This window comes from Schistocerca serialis, chromosome 7, assembly GCF_023864345.2.
Source record: "Schistocerca serialis cubense isolate TAMUIC-IGC-003099 chromosome 7, iqSchSeri2.2, whole genome shotgun sequence".
Classification (NCBI taxonomy): Eukaryota; Metazoa; Arthropoda; class Insecta; order Orthoptera; family Acrididae; genus Schistocerca; species Schistocerca serialis.
The window spans coordinates 180,481,377-180,500,207 of record NC_064644.1 but is presented as its reverse complement, the minus strand read 5'-3'; the positions used below and the strand labels follow the sequence as shown (position 1 = coordinate 180,500,207).

Sequence of the window (18,831 nt, the reverse complement as noted above, 5' to 3'; positions counted from 1 at the left end):
GTGATCAATGTGTTACAAATACTTATATCAAAAACAGTCTTGATCACGATTTATTTATTACGGTGACCAGTTTCGACCACAGTAGTGGTCCAAACCGGTCACTGTAATAACTAAATTGTGATCAAGACTGTTTTTGATAGTAAATAGCTGTAGTAAGCATTTGCATAGCTTTACACTTACTCTCGATTTTTGGACCGCAGCAGTTCTTAGGCATATAAATACACCATACAGGCACTCTTCATCACTTTATTTAGCTAATTATTTAAACTGTCCTTTTTGTCACCTGTTTTAATCTCATGTGAACTACACGGAGGCGTGTACTGTCTTACGACGATCCTATTCTAGAAAAAGAACAACTATGAAATGTACAAGTCTGGGCTTAAGCAATATGTAATTTGTCCGCTTTCCACCACGTTTCCTGCACTGTTTTGCGGATCTCCTTGGACTAGCAGGTAATGGACGAGTGAAATGTCTCACGGGAAGCTCTTTGGTTGCAGTGTACAAGCAAACGCTTTTTCGCGAGTATTCCTTTCTGCCACAGTTGAATTTTGAGTCATGTGCCCACTTGGATACGCATACCCAAGCCTTCTATTGGCATCCATATTCATAGTAAACACTAAACCTCCCTCACATTCTGTAACAAGTAAGTCAGACTTTTCCCACACCATTATTAATTTTTTCTGTAATGTGAACTAAATTTTGATACTTAGTTTGATCAACAACCTTCACCTCATATCTGGTTACTCTGTAACAGAAATTTTTCTTCTAATATAGATGGTTAATAACAAACAATAATTTTATAGTCAAAACTTCCTTTGTTCTCCCCTCAACCACGTGCTTATGTAAGATTACAGTCAGTAGGACATACCTTGATAGCGGGCCCATTTTAACTGTACGACTAGCCACTAATAGTTTGCACATTTTCGATGTTCCGAGTAATAGTACGTATTATGAGACTTTCAGCGTTTTCAGGTAATTAGTCACATTGATGACAAGATAAATGTAGCTGTACAACCAGCAATGTTCAGAGATCGACTTTCAACAAATGCTCAGGGAAAAGTTTTTTTGTACTCAGAGATTATTGTTTGTGTACTTAACTAATACTCAGAGTTGTTTCACATTATACAAACTGAACAAACATTTGCATGCCATGGGCGATTTCGTAGAGGCCTCCTTCATAAATTATGCACTCCATATTTCACTTACCGTTCATGGGACTAAACAACCATTCTCATGATCATTCATTTCCTTCTGATACTCAAGACTTGGTTTTCCGTTGCGCTTGCGAAGATTAACTGCTTTCACCAGATAAAGAAGAAAGGAAGGAAGATGAGGGTTTAGCTTCCCGACAATATCGAAGTCATTAGAGACGGAACACATGCTCGAATTGTTCGAAGGATGGAGAAATAAATCGGCTATGCCCTTTCGAAAGTACCATCGCGGCAGCACTTTCCTTGAGTGATTTAGGGAAATCACGGAAAACCTAAATTTGGATGGTCGGATCTACTTCCTCCCGAAAGCAGGTTCAGTTTGCAACACCTCGTACTCGTAAATAAGAGTCAGATCCCTGTTTACATGGGCTTGCTGGAAGAAAACGGCTGTAAATAACTTGCAAATAATACTTGTTAAGTTTGAGTTATTAATTTTGAAGACGAACGTTCGGTTTCAAATAGTTGTACAAGAAATTTTTTGAAGCTGTATCAATGCAGCACACGTTATTACGTAGAATTATTACGTAGAATTCTCATAAAAAACACAAAATATTTTCTTTACGTTGAGTTACCTGGTGTTTCAGTAATTTGAGGTTGTTACCTTTTACAGACAGTAATAACTAACTTTATTGTGAGGTACATTGTTACATTTGATTTAACCAACTGTTATACAAATACATAGTGCGGCCTATTAAATAGTTACAAATTTTACGCTTCCATCGTATTTATTAAACTGCTTTTTTTCTGCCTGCATATAGTACCCGACTACACTATTAGAAAATAATGTTTTGCTCAACAAATTAACATCTTATTTTCAAAAGCCTTTTTCCTGGTGAGTTCCAGTTATTTCTGATAGTCTTCAGTTTTTTCAAGTGTAAAAGACTTGTTACTTGTTCGTTTTTGCTGAATGAGGGACAGTTATCTTCTGACTGTAGCACAATAATCGACCTTCGAGGATACTGGACAAAACAGCATAAACCATTTACTTCCCCTTGTGGAACATCTTACTTTCGCTGGCTTCATGAAATGATGCAATCTTTTTTAGGTCTCAGTATTCCCGTGGTCTTCTTTTATTACGAGCAATATATTTTAGAAGAAGTTGAAGCAGTTTTTCCTATAGAGATATAGTTATTACTATTCTGCTTTGAAGCACATCAGTTGGTTTTGTACTTCTTACCATATTCATCGTCATATGCACTATAAGACAAAAAAGACGATGCACCACGAAGGAATCATCCGAATGGGACGTAAATCGGTAGATGTGATGTACAAACAAACAATTACAGTTTCAGAAAAAAACGGATTATTTATTCAAGAGAAATAGCTTCACAAATTAAGCAAGTCAATAAAGCGTTGGTCCACCTCTGGCTCTTATGCAAGCAGTTGTTCGGCTTCGCATTGATTTAAAACATTTATGAATAAAATCCTACGTCAAGTTCTCAGATTTTATTTATTGATTACCGGTTCGAGCCATCTTCAGATCGGTCTAAAATAGTGTTCAGCGTGTGATAATCATTACACATCGACATATGTTTTAGATCTGAGTCGCCCTAAAAATGAAAAATCGTGGATGGTTATGTAAATCACTAAAAAATATTGTGACAGTACCCATTCTGCCACACAAAGATAAAACTCCAAATAACATTAATGCAGACGATAGATTAGTCGGAAGATGAGTTTATACATATCACACACAAGAAAATGTACAAACTTCGCTGACACACACACACAATTTCACTCAACCAGAGTACGTCACATCACACATACACAAGACGCACACAAACCGGAAAGCCCTACGACACACCGAAATGTGAACAACACACCAAACCAATCAAATTTGTCTCGTGACGCACTCTCCACCTCAGTCAAAATAAAATGGAATAGACGGAGACATAGCGCCTGAATCAATAGACATCGAAACAATCAGATCGCAAACCAATACAAGAACCAGAACTAGAGAATCCAGGCTTAAAAAATGTTCAAATGTGTGAGAAATCTTATGGGACTTAACTGCTAAGGTCATCAGTCCCTAAGCTTACGCACTACTTAACCTAAATTATCCTAAGGACAAACACACACACCCATGCCCGAGGGAGCACTCGAACCTCCGCCGGGATCAGCCGCACATTCCATGACTGCAGCGCCCGAGACCGCTCGGCTAATCCCGCGCAGCCAATCCAGGCTTAAAAAAGTAGACAAATTAGATGAAATCGAATTTGAGGGAGACACATGTGATATTTTTAACGATTTAATTGTGTATCTAGAAACAACCTTGACCTCAAACATCAATAAAGACACTACAACACATGCAGTCAGTCCAATAGAAATCACCACCAACGTTAACGCCACACCAACAGGCACCGCCAACACCAGTGAAAGACGTGTGACGGTAGAAAACATAGAAAAAGAGTTTGACAAAATGCAGCGTAACCATGTGCTATCACAAAAAGATGTTAAAATGTCTCTCAATCAGCGGCAGCACCAACCCACAATCCATCTAGCACCACCACAGAAACTGCAACAGAAACTAGCACCAACAAAAAGCCGATAATTCAAAATTTAACTTACTTTTAAGTAGACTAGAGAAAAAAGATATATTGCAGGCAGCGCAGCGGATGCTAGATTTTACCGTCCAAAACGTGATTCTATCTGTTTTCCAATAACATAGCAGACAGACAGAATCATCCGAAGGACAGGGAATATTTCTTCATCAGCAGTGCCGCTGCTCGACCTCATACTCCAGGTCTGCCTTCGCAGGTCAGAATCATTCAGTTTGGATAAAATACGTAGAGATCACGTAAGAGCACATGGACGACCACATTTCGATTACACGCAGACCAGCAGTAAATGCTCTGCACACGTAAAACACCCAGAACACACAGGCACAAAATGAATATACAATGACGGGAAAAAATCGCAATATTAGGAAGGAGTTGTGCGACATAAACGAAAGTTGGTAGGCGTGTTTCTAAATCTGAACGATGATGTCTATTCAAATTTCGCACTAGTCGCAAAAGAGTGGCTCTATTAGAACCACTATGAGGATGCAAATCAGTTTTCCTTTGACACCATAACGGTCGTGAGCGTTTGTTACCTTTGAGACTGACGTGGCATCACCGAGAGGTAAGACTATCGCGTCCGGCTTATGGCTCTGAGTCAAAGTACTGCATCTGCAGCAGCAATGTGAGCAGCAGTTAGCACCACGATGACATAATGAATTGTTACAAACCTACTACGCCAAGGACAGCTCCGAGCCAGGTGCCCTGTAGCGTGAATTCCACTGACACCGAACCACTGTGATATACAACTCAGTGGTGTCAAGCGAAAGCTCGTTGGAGGGGAGGGTGAAGCCTGATGAAAGCTGGTTCTTCCTCGGTGCCAGTGACGGCCGTGTATTGGTAAGAAAGATACCAGCTGAAGTCCTGCAACCAACCTGTCTTTGTGCTAGGCACACTGGACCTACACCTGGAGTTATGGTTTGGGGTGTGATTTAGAATGACAGCAGGAATACTCTCGTGGTTGTCCCACGCACCCTGACTGCAAATTTGTGCGTCAGTCTGGCGATTCGACCTGTTGTGCTGCCATTCATGAACAGCATTCCAGGGGGTGTTTCCCAACTGGATAACTCTCGCTCACATACCGCTGTTGTAACCCAACAAGCTCTACAGTGTCGACACGTTGCCTTGGCCTGCTCGATCACCAGATCTGTCTCCAATCGAGCGCAGATAGGACATCATCGGACGATTACTGTCATCGACAACTAGCATTAACCGCCCATGTATTGGCCGACCAAGTACAACAGATACGGAGCTCCATCCCATAAACTGACATCCGACATCTGTACAACACAATGCTTGCACGTTTGCATTCAGCATTATGACAGCGGTTACACCGCTTGTCATTTACAATGGCTTCTCTGGCACTTACATTAACTTGTGATCTTGCAACGTTAATCGTTTAAATACGCTACACAGACAAATGTGTTCCTGAATTTTCAATTCTCTACATTAATTATTTTTTGGTGTTGCGTTTTTTTGGTCACTGTATTACAACGCTTTACATACAAACAGCAATACAGTTAGCGCGAAAATGCCAAAAATAGCACAAGATCTGCAGTCAGACATCACGTGCTTACAATAACCTCGTAATAGAAAAGGGCAACTAATATTTCTACCAACACATTGTACCATAATAACAGACAGCAATGATTGTAAGACTGCTATAGTAATTTTAAATAGAATTTATAACGTAAAAAGATAAGACAGTTATGCAGCCAACATTTAGTTACCACAGATATAACCTATGGGAACGTTCCATGGGCGATTGCATCCATGTACACACAGCCATCAAAGACAACCTTTCGCAAATCACATCAGAGACCAAGCAGTGTATGTCAAGATCAAACAGTTAGTGATAAGTGCTAATATTAATTCAAGGTCTCCCTTCAGGAACTCAGACTAAACTGATGACAGGGGTCGAATAACCGCTCACCTAATACAAGGAACACAATTACATGTAATGAACACAGATTACGATGGTACGAGCAGTAATATCGGCTTTGCGCTACCAAATACTGCAGCAATGGCTTACATAAAAAAATTAGACCGTACGCGACAATATAACCAGTAGTGAACACAATATTATAACATTCATACTAACAGACACTCAGAACAGAAGTACCAAAACACACACCACTACACTTATTGTTCCACAAAGCAGACTGGAACAAATTAACAGAAATTATCGAACAACACGATCTAGAAAACATCAATGGAGAGATCGATTACAGAGCACACAAACTAAAGCACGTAATACAACAGGCATAAACCATATCAATATCGACGGCAAGCCACACAAAACTATCACCAATACTATGGATCAATGAACTTGCGAGACTCAGATAAGATGCAGGAGGCCAACAAAATTATATCAAAGAGCAATACTAGGTAGAGACAAACGCGTAAGACTTGAGGCATATAGGCATGCACAAGACTTTTGCAGACAGATCCTGTACAACACTGGAAAACAACACTTGGAACGATTTATAACACCACAAACAGAGCAAAATACTTTGGGAGGAACCATACAATATACTGACACAAAAGATAAAAACCCTACTAGCTCTGGAAACGCTAAGGCAGGATGACGTGGGGATGTAGGAATACAGCGGTGTTCCCTGACGACGTCATCGATACAGATACACAATATCATGCAACTCTAAGAGAAGAGCTATACACACCACACAACACTGCCGCTGTTACCTGCCCTTTTGCGCAAGAAGAGGTAGCGCTTGCAGTCTCAGAGCTAAAAAAAAAAAACGGAACCTGGACCAGATGGTACCCATTCGGATACACTGAAAAAGACTGACCACCCCCTTCCTTATAAAGTTACTGACCTATGCCTTAAGGCTGGTCAGGGTACCTACAGTATGGAAAACCTCCAAAGCAGTCGTTATTAAGAAATCAGTAGACAGAGATACTTCAGATCCTAAGACATACAATCGTATATTGTTAATAAACGCCCTAGCAAATATTCAGGAAAAGCTACTGTGTAAGCATTTGCAAACCCACAGATCTCTTAGGGGCACGAGCCAACACAATTTCGACTCCAGAACAGTCAAATCCATAGACTATGCCGTCAACCACGCCCTACATATAGTTATTACTGCAAGACAGAACTACGCCACGCCAATAATGATTGACATTGCAAGAGGATTCTATAACCTCTGGTGGCCCACAATGTTTCAAAGGTTAAGACATCTGGAGGTCCCGCAGTCACTGTACAGCAGTTTCCCAGATTACTGTAAAGACCGAGTAGTCGAATGGCAGATGGACAGCCGGAAAATAATTAAAATAATTGCCAAAGGCTGTTCAAGGGTCTATGTGCGGTCCCATCTTCTGGGACTTAACAATCGGACCCGTCCTACAACTTCTAGAAGGGGATGACGGATCAGATGGAATTATCTACTACGCAAATGAGCTTTTAGAAGATAAAGACAGTACAATACTACAAATAATTGCACAACGGTGTCGCAAAACAAACTCGAGATAGTAAAAAAAATACACATTACTAAGAGATTTTTAGACAACATAGTTGTATGGAGATAAACAGCGATTAATTTACTTGTAATCAATTATTCAAAATGACAGTCACAATCGCATTATTTATTTTGCCGCCAACCGGTTTAAACCCGCACGGTTGGTAACTTGTAACGGTAGTTACAGGCAGGGTGACGACTCCAGCGAGCGACCAAATGGTGTAAATTGCCCTGAAGATGACCCCATCGCGGGTTTAAACCGTTGGCGGCAAAATAAATAATGCTATTGAATAATTGATTACTGAGAAAATCACTCCAAAGAAATCCTTCAGTTGAAATAAAAGACACAAACATCTAACAAGCACATGTTAACGCTATCTTTTGGTACACATAAATGAGGAATTGAATTTCAACGAACACTTAAGCCTAACGAAAGACAAAGCAGAACGAATACTACATCAACTGGTGACGCTAAATTCAAAACAGTACAGGCTACCTCTACCACTCATACAGCATACCACTCTGTTCTCTACGAATCAGCACTCAGCTTCGCAGCTAGCACGTGGGCACACAGACTGAACCTGGTCACCAACAAAGCATCAGTCAGACGAGGCAAAGAAGCGTCCTACTAAGGCTATCAGCAGAATTCGGCACCACCTCAGTGGATGCACTGTGTGTAGTGCCCGCAATATGTTTGACTGTTACAACAGCAACACTATGAAGGCGGTTTCCAAAACACATCAAATTGGAATGAAGTGTACTACTGCTTGACTATGCATATGATTAGCATAAAAGCAAGAGTAATTAGAAACTGCATTTTCTGTACGAGTAAAGAAGAACCTGCGACTTTCTACTTCAGGAATCAAATTTGAATGTTGATGGTTTCGAGAAGATCGTGTTGTGCCTCGTGTAAAAGCGAGAACCGCTGCGCCTATGGGCGGCAGTCTGCCTTCCGCAGTCGTGCGGCGCGGACGTCTGCTTACGTCCCCACTGCGGTGCTTAGAGCGTACTCGGTTGTTTATTTCATGTTAGCCTTCGCTAGTGTTTGCGCTTTCGAACTAGAATGGCTCATTCGTACCGACAATCTGCTATCAAAATCAGCTTTAATAATGACTGCACGACCGAAGGCATTTGAAATAGAACGATTTACATGTAAAGAAATTATAATTAAACCACAAGATATGATTGGCATCCACTTCTCCTATCACAAGCAGTGTGGCCTACGTCAAACTGATCAACCACATGGTGTGTGATAAGACCGTACGCGACCGTAAAGATGGACTTAAATTTAAACATTCAGACGGCCATGTCGGAACGGTAGCAATTGATCGTGAGGGACTTGGATTGATAATTGTGAGAGTATTTGAGCTACCATTTGAGGTTCCGGCTGAGATGCTGGTTAACGCGCTACAACCCTACGGACGGGTACTTAGTCAAAAAATGTCAAATGTGTGTGAAATCTTATGGGGCTGCTAAGGTCATCAGTCCCTAAGCTTACACGCTACTTAAACTAAATTATCCTAAGGACAAACACACACACACACCCATGCCCGAAGGAGGACTCGAACCTCCGTCGGGACCAGCCGCACAGTCCATGACTGCAGCGCCATAGACCGCTCGGCTAATCCCGCGCGGCGGTACTTAGTCACATAGCAGAAAAATGCACAACCTTTACCACGTACCCGGTACTTAATGGTGTGCGCCATATACGGATCGAGCTATCAAAACATGTGCCGTCTTATCTCACAATTGGAGGCTGCAGAGCGATACTCATTTACGACGGTCAGCCAAAAACTTGTTCAGGTTGTGGTCAGGAAGGCCAATTTCGCTCAGCGTGTTTCCAACGAAGAGCTGCACAGATACCGACAGGTGAACCTATAGCAACACCTGCGGCGACGTCCCTCCCTCTCACAAATGCAAATGTGTTCCGCACGACGCCCCACCGAACAGAGACAGCGCCAGTCGAAAAGCCGACGACGGCGGATGACGATACGAGCACGGTGACGGAGGCGACGCCCCCCACCGAGCAGCACCGACCGATGCCACCAGTACAGAGATCGGATGAGCAAATGGTCATCGACAGTCGAATAGTGCCAACGGCTGCCTTCGGTACCGACTGCAGTGGTGACAGAGACCCTCACCCACATTCGGATACGGAAACGCACACGCGGAAGCAATGGTCTCCGAAATGGCGCAAGAAACGACTTCTAACCGTGTCGGACGACTCCTTAATACGTATGCGGGACGACGATCAAGAAACGACCGAGGAAGACTGCCACCTTACAGACGGACCCGAGACTACTCATCCAGAACATCACCGTCTCGACAGCAGCATACGTCAAGAGCGACCTGAAAAACTTCACAACCTGCAATCCACTGCCACTCCCAACTGTTAGAAGAGGAGCAACAGAGAAGGGGCTGGCGAGCTCCGGCCCACGGAAAACTTGTCCCGAGGAGACTGGGCGGATGATTGTGAAGGGGACCCACCGACAGTCGCAGCTGGTTCCACTTATAACCAAGACAGCGGGCAGGACAGGGTCACGTAACGTGCCAGTACAACAGCAGGCGGCGTAAGCTCTCATGGGCGATATACATGCGACGGAACGAAGATAAACATATCGGCTTGCTTCTATCAGTATCAATAATATACGGTCACCGATAAGATGTCCTTATTCAAAGACATGCTCCAAGCAGCGGACATCGACGTCGTCCTCCTACAAGAAGTATACGCAGATGAATTTCCTGTCATGTACGGGTACGTATCCTACCTACCACCCGCCTCCGAAACTGGCAGCGACATAGCAATACTTCTTAAGAAAGGCATCACGCCGGAGGATGTACTGTACCTACCTTCGGCACGGGGATTAGCACTGACAGTACTTGATGTGCGACTCATCAACATCTTTGCAGCCGGCCGCGGTGGCCGAGCGGTTCTAGGCGCTTCAGTCCGGAACCGCGCGACTGCCACGGTCGCAGGTTCGAATCCTGCCTCGGGCATGGATGTGTGTGATGTCCTTAGGTTAGTTAGGTTTAAGGAGTTCTAAGTTCTAGGGGACTGATGACCTCAGATGTTAAGTCCCATAGTTCTCAGAGCCATTTGATTTTGAACATCTATGCACCGTCCGGTACACACAGGAGGTGAGAGCGTTCCCGCTCCTTCGCAGACGAAATTGCCCCGCTCTTCCAAGGACGACACGACCGATTAATCCTAGGTGGCGATTTTAATTGTGTACTTGCACCGAAAGACCAATTTCCTCGATATACCCCATGCCCAGAATTACGATTGTTGGTGCATAGTATGCATCTGGTTGACATCTGGTAACATGTCCATGGCCTCCGTCCTGGGTACACGTATACGACAAGTCATTCCGCTAGTCGTCTCGACCGAATTTATGTCACATGCATTCTTAACTCTGACGTCCTGGAAGCAGAGCTGTAGCCTACAGCCTATACCGACCACACAGCATTAATATGTACAATCTCCCTCCGCCGACAGCAAGTGTGGCGTAGCCGCAGTCCTTTCTGCGTAACCCAGCTTGTCGAAACGTCGTTGAAGATGTTTGGAGATCTTGCTAACGACGCCTTCGGTCGTATCCCACGACCCTAAGTTGGTGGATGGGTTGCGCCAAACCTGCGGTGCGCCGTGCAGTGATGACGTATGGTCGCGAGTAGGCAGTGTGGCGACGTCAGACGATGGACTTCTATTTCACGGTCCTGCGGGAATGCGCCGAACAAATGCCTTCTCCGGAGCGGCAAGAGACGGTACAACGAGCAAAGGCCAAAATTATATCAATCATTCTACGTTACCTCGAAGGTACGGTGGTCAGTGCGCGGACTCTGGATCGGGTTGCAGGAGAACGCCCATCGATGTATCACATCACTAAAGAAAACAAAAGTCGACGAAGAGCCCTAGTACAAGCTGTGGACACGGATGATGGTAGACACCTAACATCGCAACAAGACATAGGCAATGCCTTTGTAGAACATTACGCTCAACTTTACACCGTAGTGGATACCCATACGGCGACCATTAACGAAGTTACGCATATGATTTTCGGCACCATTGATCCAGAGGCGGAATCACAACTGATGGAGGTGATAACGGAGGAGGAAATGATGGAGGCCATTAGTAGAGGAGCGGTGAACAAATCTCAGTGACCAGACGGCCGCCGCGCCGGCCGGGGTGGCCGAGCGGTTCAAGGCGCTACAGTCTGGAGCCGCGCGGCAGCTACGGTCGCAGGTTCGAATCCTGCCTCGGGCATGGATGTGTGTGATGTCCTTAGGTTACTTAGGTTTAAGTAGTTCTAAGTCCTAGAGGACTAATGACCTCAGAAGTTAAATCCCATAGTGCTCAGAGCCATTTGAACAACTTGAACCAGATGGCCTCCCTCTGGAATTCTACAGGACCTTTAGCTATGTGATCGCACCACTATGGATTACTAACTGCCGCAAATTAATGTCTCCTGATGTGCCCTTACCGCCGGCTTTTGTGGAGGGGCTGATAATCCTGATGCACAAACCCTCTGGTGGTACACGGATACGGGACTACCGACCACTGACACTCCTCAGCTGCGACTTTAAAATATTCACCAGATTATTAGCAGCAAGCGTCCGAAGAGTATTGCGGCAAGTACTCTCTCTTGACCAAACTTCGCTCGGCGGATATAACATCCAGACGTCGCTTGTTGAATATCGCGATTTGATCGCCCTAGCAAAGACGTGCCGCCTCCATGCAGCAATAATGTCAATAGGTTTTGATCAAGCCTTTGATAGAGTTAGCCATAAATATCTTGAAGAAGTCCTGCGGCTACTCCGTACGACCAAATCTCTAGTCGTAGCGATATCGGTCAGACAAGGATGTCCGTTATCAACGACATTATATGCGCTGGCTGTCAACCCGTTTCTTTGCGGCCTACGACACCGCTTGACAGGACTGACTTTTCGAGGATATACATTTACGTGCAAGTCATATGCGAATGATCTGGTGCTGATAGTACGGAATGAAAACGGTATGAGTGTGGCTTTAGATTGGGTACGCAAATATGAAAATGCCACTGGCAGCCGTATAAGTATGGACAAGTATGTAGCGATGAATATTGGTGTTGGACTAACGGAAGAATGTGTAGCACCCTTACGGCTCGTGGATACCTTGAAATCCTAGGTATTGTTTTTACCAACGACATATGTCGCACAGCAGCGTACATCTACAAGAGACTACTACAGTCAGTCCGGACGGGCGTTAGAGGGAACATCGCACGGGCATTAGACATGATCCAGCGGGTCACGTATGTTTACACCTACCTGGCGTCACAAATTCCGCATTTCACTCAAGTACTGCCAATGCCGGTGACGATAGCACGACGATTAATGGCGGCGTTCGGTTCCTTTGTGAGTGCAGGTCTACTGTTTAAAGTAAGATACGAACGCCCTTACCCTCGCTCTTAGTAGGGGCGGACTAGGTCTTGTGCATGTTCGTGATCGAGCGGTGGCACTATATATCAGCACAATGTTAGAACTGTGGAGACGACGTCAGACTTGTCTGACGGGAATCGTATCAGAAGAACTAGCACCAGTGTCTTGAATGGCGCCAGTGGCGGTCCAGCACATCTCCCATCACTCTAGCACATATGCACTTCTTTTATAGAGTACAGCTAGGTTCAGACAGCTCTGCAGGGAACCAGACCTGCAACGGTGCGTGACATATATCGGATACTAACGACCGGACGACACAGCAATCCTATTGAGAAGAAGCATCCACATACCAATTGGCAAGTAATATGGCGATCGATACACCACGTTTCCTTAGACGCAGAGACACGTACAATTTGGTACCTAACAGTAAATGGTAAAAATGTCACCCGATCCAAACTCCACGCGATTCATATGACAGATTCACCATTGTGCCCTCTGTGCCAGACTCTGGTCAACGATGAACTCCGCCTCATGTGCGGCGCCTCGGCAGAAGCGTGGCGTTTGGGAACACGAATGATCCTTTCTTTCTCCGAATAGGACAAAACAACATTGAACCAGGGATTATATTCTTCGCGGACGAGACTTACTATCCAAGTACCAAAACGAATGCCGTAATGAGGCTTCGAGGCCAGACGGTGCTCTGTTTGTTCAGAACTGGCCCAAAGAATGTAAAGGACTTCTGGACTTTTCTTCGGGAACGACATCTAAAAATCGTGAACAATCCGAAATACCGACAGTATTTCTCTAACTTCCTATGGAAATGCATTTCAAGAGCCAGGGCATAGCTGGAACATGCAGGGTAGGAGAAGTAAAATTATCGATGCGAAAAAAGCATGAACGGAAGATAAGAATCGGTGGATACATAGTACTTACAAGAAGACATACCCGGATGACGGAACAGTGAGGGCATTGGAAATACGATTCTCCATTGTAATGTGTTTTTTTCTTCCTTATGTAATGCAAGAATTATGTTCAGTTTACTAGCTTCAAGCAATACACAAATAGTATTTCTGGTATGACAAGGCAGTGGTTGATACCGAAATTTCCGTTCACTTAAAATGTTATATGTGAACCAGGAGTTGCTTTAATTTGTGAAAGATATTCATTGGAATTTGAAGCATAGTTAGAGATGTATTTCTTTTTAACGTAGTTTTATTGTTTTTTCTGACGTATGTTTGCCTTTCAAAGCTTTCTCGGGCAAGGATGTGTGTATTGTCCATAGCGTCAGTTAGTTTATGTTAGATTAAGAAGTGTGTAGGCTTAGGGACCGATAACCTCAGGTGTTTGACCGCATAAGACCTTACCACAAATTTCCAAATTTCCCCATGGTATGGTCTCAGCGGATCATCAGCATTAGTGCAGCCGGAATGCATGGGCCGGGATAATTGGTGACCGTATTTTGGGACCAGTTTTTCCTTCCACGGCGCCTAACAGCCCGTAACTATCGGTATTTATTGTGGGTGACTTTGCCTCCCCTCTGGAAGAAGTACCATTGATGATTTGAAGGGTGATGTGACTGCTACGTGATGATGGTCCAACCCACTTCGCTGCTAACGTCCGGACGCATCTCAATCGTATCTTCCCTGGTCAATGGATCATACGAGGGGATTCAATTGCATGGCCTGCTCGTTCACCGGTTCTCAACACCTGCGATTTCTGGTTATGGGGCCATATCAAAATTATCGTGTATGCAGAGATGTGGAGACACTGGAACACCGTATTCATGCTGCCTTTGACACTCTTTGGATGCAGCCTGGCCGATGCGAACTTGTGAGACACAACATGCTACAGCGCGTGCACATGCGTTGAGGCGCATGGAAATCATTTTCAACACATACTGTAACTCTGGCTGTGTGGTACAACGCGCGTTTGATCGCGGTCTGTGTAACAATATCTGATTGAATAAATGGTCTTCCGGACAGAAGTACATTAGACCTTTTTTATCCTTATCCTCCCATCGGTCAATCACTAGAGTTCGGTGGCCCCATAGCGGTGTGGGCTATGCTTAAATGGAATGGACTGGGTCCTCTGGCCCAAGTGAACCGATCATTGAGTGGAAATGATCATGTGGCCACTCAAGGACATAATGTTCCCAAAACTAGCAGGAAAATTCACCTTGTATAAGCACACCAGGCCAGTATTAGTCAACCACAGGAGACATCAGTCTGACGCTTTATAACATCGCCTCATCGCTTGATAATGGCCTTAACTGGATGCAGGAGAAACAAGTTTCTTTAGATATGCCATATCCAGCTGATCCATAGTACACAGAGGTGACAAAAGTCATGGGGTAGCGATATGCACATATACAGGTGGCTGTAGTGTCGCGTACACAAGGTGTAAAAGGGCAGTGCGTTGGCGGAGCTCTCATTTGTACTCAGGTGATTCACGTGAAAAGGCCTGCAATGTGATTATGGCCGCACGACGGGAAATAACAGACTCTGAATGCGGAATGGTAGCTGGGGCTAAACACATGGGACAGTCCATTTCGGAAGTCGTTAGAAAATTCAATACACAGTGTCAAGAGTGTGCCGATAATATTGCATTTCAGGCATTACCTCTCACCGCGGACAACGCAGTGTCCGGTGACCTTCACTTAACGATCGAAAGCAACAGCGTTTGCGTACAGTTGTCAGTGATAATAGAAAAGCAACACTGCGTGAAATAACCACAGAAATCAATGTGACACACACGACAAACGTATCTGTTAGGATAGTGCGGCGAAATTTGGCGCCAATGGGCTATGACGACCGCCGCAAGTGTCTTTGCTAACATTACGGCATCGCCTGCAGCGCCTCTCCTGGGCTCGTGACCACATCGGCTGGCCACCAGACTACTGGAAGACCGATGCCTGATCGGATGAGTCCCGATTTCAGTTGGTAAGAGCTGACGGTAGGTTTAGAGTATGGCGCAGACGCCACGAAGTCATGGACCCAAGTAACAATCAGGCATAGCGGTGTGGGCTATGTTTAAATGGAATGGACTGGGTCATCTGGCCCAAGTGAAACGATCATTGATTATCATGATTATGTAGCCACTCAAGGACATCATGTTCCCAAAACACGATGGAATTTTTGAGGATGACAGTCTGCCATGTCACTGGGCCACAGTTGTTCGCGATTGATTTGGAGATCTTTCTGGACAATTCGAACGAATGATTCGGCCAACACGAATCTCATTGAACATTTATGAGACATAATCGAGGGATCAGTTCGTGCACAAAATCCAGCACCAGCAACACCTTCACAATTATGGACGGCTGTAGGGGCAATATGTCTCCCTATTTCTGCAGGGGACTTCCAACGACATTTTTAGTCCATGCCACGTTGAGAGGCTGCGCTACGCCAGACAAAAAGGAGGTCCGACACGATATCTAAGATATTCGATAAGATTTGTCATGTCATTTTAAATGTTTCGTTTCCAAAAATAAATCGTACAATGATCCGTGAGCATGTGTGGTCGTGGCGACTGGTAATACGACAAGCCACTTGAGCGTGTGCTGACGTTCGCAGGCCCCACAGCCGTCAGCCTCATGGTCCGGGGTTCGAGACGCGCTGTCCTTCGCGGATGTTTGCGCTCAGCCCCTCTTTTACGGCCTGATACCTATCACTACCGGCTCCGAAGACTGTCTCTACCTCAACGTCTACGCGCCGGCTGCAGAGAGTGGTCCTTACCCCGTCATGGTCTACATCCACGGTGGAGCCTTCAAGGGTGGTAGTTCTTCGGGTGCAACTCCGCACAGCTTCGTGGAGAAGGGCGTTGTGCTAGTCACAATCGCCTACCGTCTCGGAGCCCTTGGTAAGTAAATCACTTCATTTTCGCTTTTTTTGTGATTCCATATGGCGTGAGGTGTTAGATGAGAAAATTTTAAAGAAATCAAGATTTTGGAACCAAGGGCAAACACCTAGCGGAATTAAGGCAACGTGGAATAGTCCCTTGCCGATATAGATCCAACCGCACAACACACATCAAAAAAAGTTTTGCATCTACCCAGTTCCCAGAACTCCTGAAGATAGACGTTGACTGTAGATATTGTATCGTGGACACAGTCCCTCTGAATGTTCAGAGATGTCACTAAACCCGCCCAAAGATGTAAACAACCATTCATTAGCAGCCCTATTAGATGGAGGGGGTCCGACAGCCGATCAGTTCCAGTCATTCCACCAGGAAGGAGGTACACGGCTCGTGTTGTCTGTAGTTCAACCAAGCCTAGACGGTCAATACCGCGGTTCGATCGCGTCCGCATTGTGACTTTGTGACAGGAAGGGCTCTCAACAAGCGAAGTGACCAGGCGTCTCGGAGTGAACCAAAGCGATGTAGTTCGGACATGGAGGAGATACAGAGAGACAGGAACTGTCGATGACCTGCCTCGCTCAGGCTAACCAAGCGCTATTACTGCAGTGGTTTCAGCTGAAGCATAATTTAATAATAGCTAACACTTGGATTAAGAATCATAAAAGAAGGTCTCAGATAGATTATATAATGGTAAGACAGAGGTTCAGGAACCAGGTTTTAAATTATAAGACATTTTCAGGGGCAGATGTGGACTCTGACCACAATCTATTGGTTATGAAATGTAAATTAAAACTGAATAAACTGCAAAAAGATGGGAATTTGAGGAGATGGAACTTGGATAAACTGAAAGAACCAGAGGATGTAGAGAGCTTCAGGGAGAGCATTAGGGAACGACTGACAAGAATGGGGGAAAGAAATTCAGTAGAAGAAGAATGAGTAGCTTTGACAGATAAAATAGTGAAGGTAGCAGAGGATCAAGTAGGTAAAAAGACGAGGGCTAATAGAAATCCTTGGCTAACAAAGGAGATGTTGAATTTAACTGATGAAAGGTGAAAATATAAAAATGCAGTAAATGAAGCAGGCAAAAAGAAATACAAACATCTCAAAAATGGGATTGACAGGAAGTGTAAAATGGCTAAACAGGGATGGCTAGAGGACAAATGTAAGGATGTAGAGGCATATATCACTAGGGATAAGATAGATACTGCCTACAGGAAAATTAAAGAGACCTTTGGAGAAAAAAGAACCACTTGTATGAAAATCAAGAGCTCAGATGGAAATCCAGTTCTAAGCAAAGAAGGGAAAGCAGAAAGGTGGAAGGAGTATATAGGGGGTCTATACAAGGGTTAGGTACTTGAGGACAACATTATGGAAAGGGAAGAGGACGTAGATGAAGATGAAATCGGAGATATGATACTGCATGAAGAATGAAGAATTTCACAGAGCACTGACAGACCTAAGTCGAAACAAGGCCCCGGGAATAGACAACATTCCATTAGAACTACTGACAGCCTTGGGAGAGCTAGGCCTAGCAACACTCTACCAGCTAGTGAGCAAGATGTATGAGACAGGCGAAATACCCTCAGAATTAAAGAAGAATATAATAATTCCAATCCCAAAGAAAGCAGGAGTTGACAGATGTGAAAATTACCGAACTATCAGTTTAATAAGCCACGGCTGCAAAATACTAACACGAATTCCTTACAGATGAATGGAAATACTGGTAGAAGCCGACCTCGGGGAAGATCAGTTTCGATTCCATAGAAATGTTGGAACACGTGAAGAAATACTGACCCTACGACTTATCTTAGAAGATAGATTAAGGAAAGGCAAACCTACGTTTCTTGCATTTGTAGACTTAGAGAAAGCTTTTGACAATGTTTACTGGAATACTCTCTCTCAAAAACTGAAGGTGGCGGGGGTAAAATACAGGGAGCCAAAGGCAATTTACAATTTGTACAGAAACCAGATGGCAGTTATAAGAGTCGAGGGACATGAAAGGGAAGCCGTCGTTGGGAAGAGAGTGAAACAAGGTTGTAGCCTATCCCCGATGTTATTCAATCTATATATTGAGCAAGCAGTAAAGAAAACAAAATAAAAATTCGGAGTAGGAATTAAAATCCACGGAGTTGAAATAAAAACTTTGAGGTCCGCCGATGACATTGTAATTCTGTCAGAGACAGCAAAGGATCTGGAAGAGCAGACGAACGGAATGGACAGGGCCTTGAAAGGAGGATATAAGACGAACATCAACAAAAGCAAAACGAGGATAACGGAATGTAGTCGAATTAGATCGGATGATGCTCAGGGTATTAC

The 18,831-nt window shown here is 44.3% G+C and overlaps 1 protein-coding gene across 1 annotated transcript in view; it reads left to right on the top strand.

The window, feature by feature from the left end:
• Nucleotides 1-18,831, top strand: part of LOC126412951 (juvenile hormone esterase-like) — a 98,108-nt gene that overhangs the window by 1,103 nt on the left and 78,174 nt on the right. The window contains exon 3 of the mRNA XM_050082843.1: nt 16,233-16,518. Coding sequence (XP_049938800.1) covers nt 16,233-16,518 — 286 coding nt within the window. The remainder of the gene's footprint in view (nt 1-16,232; nt 16,519-18,831) is intronic.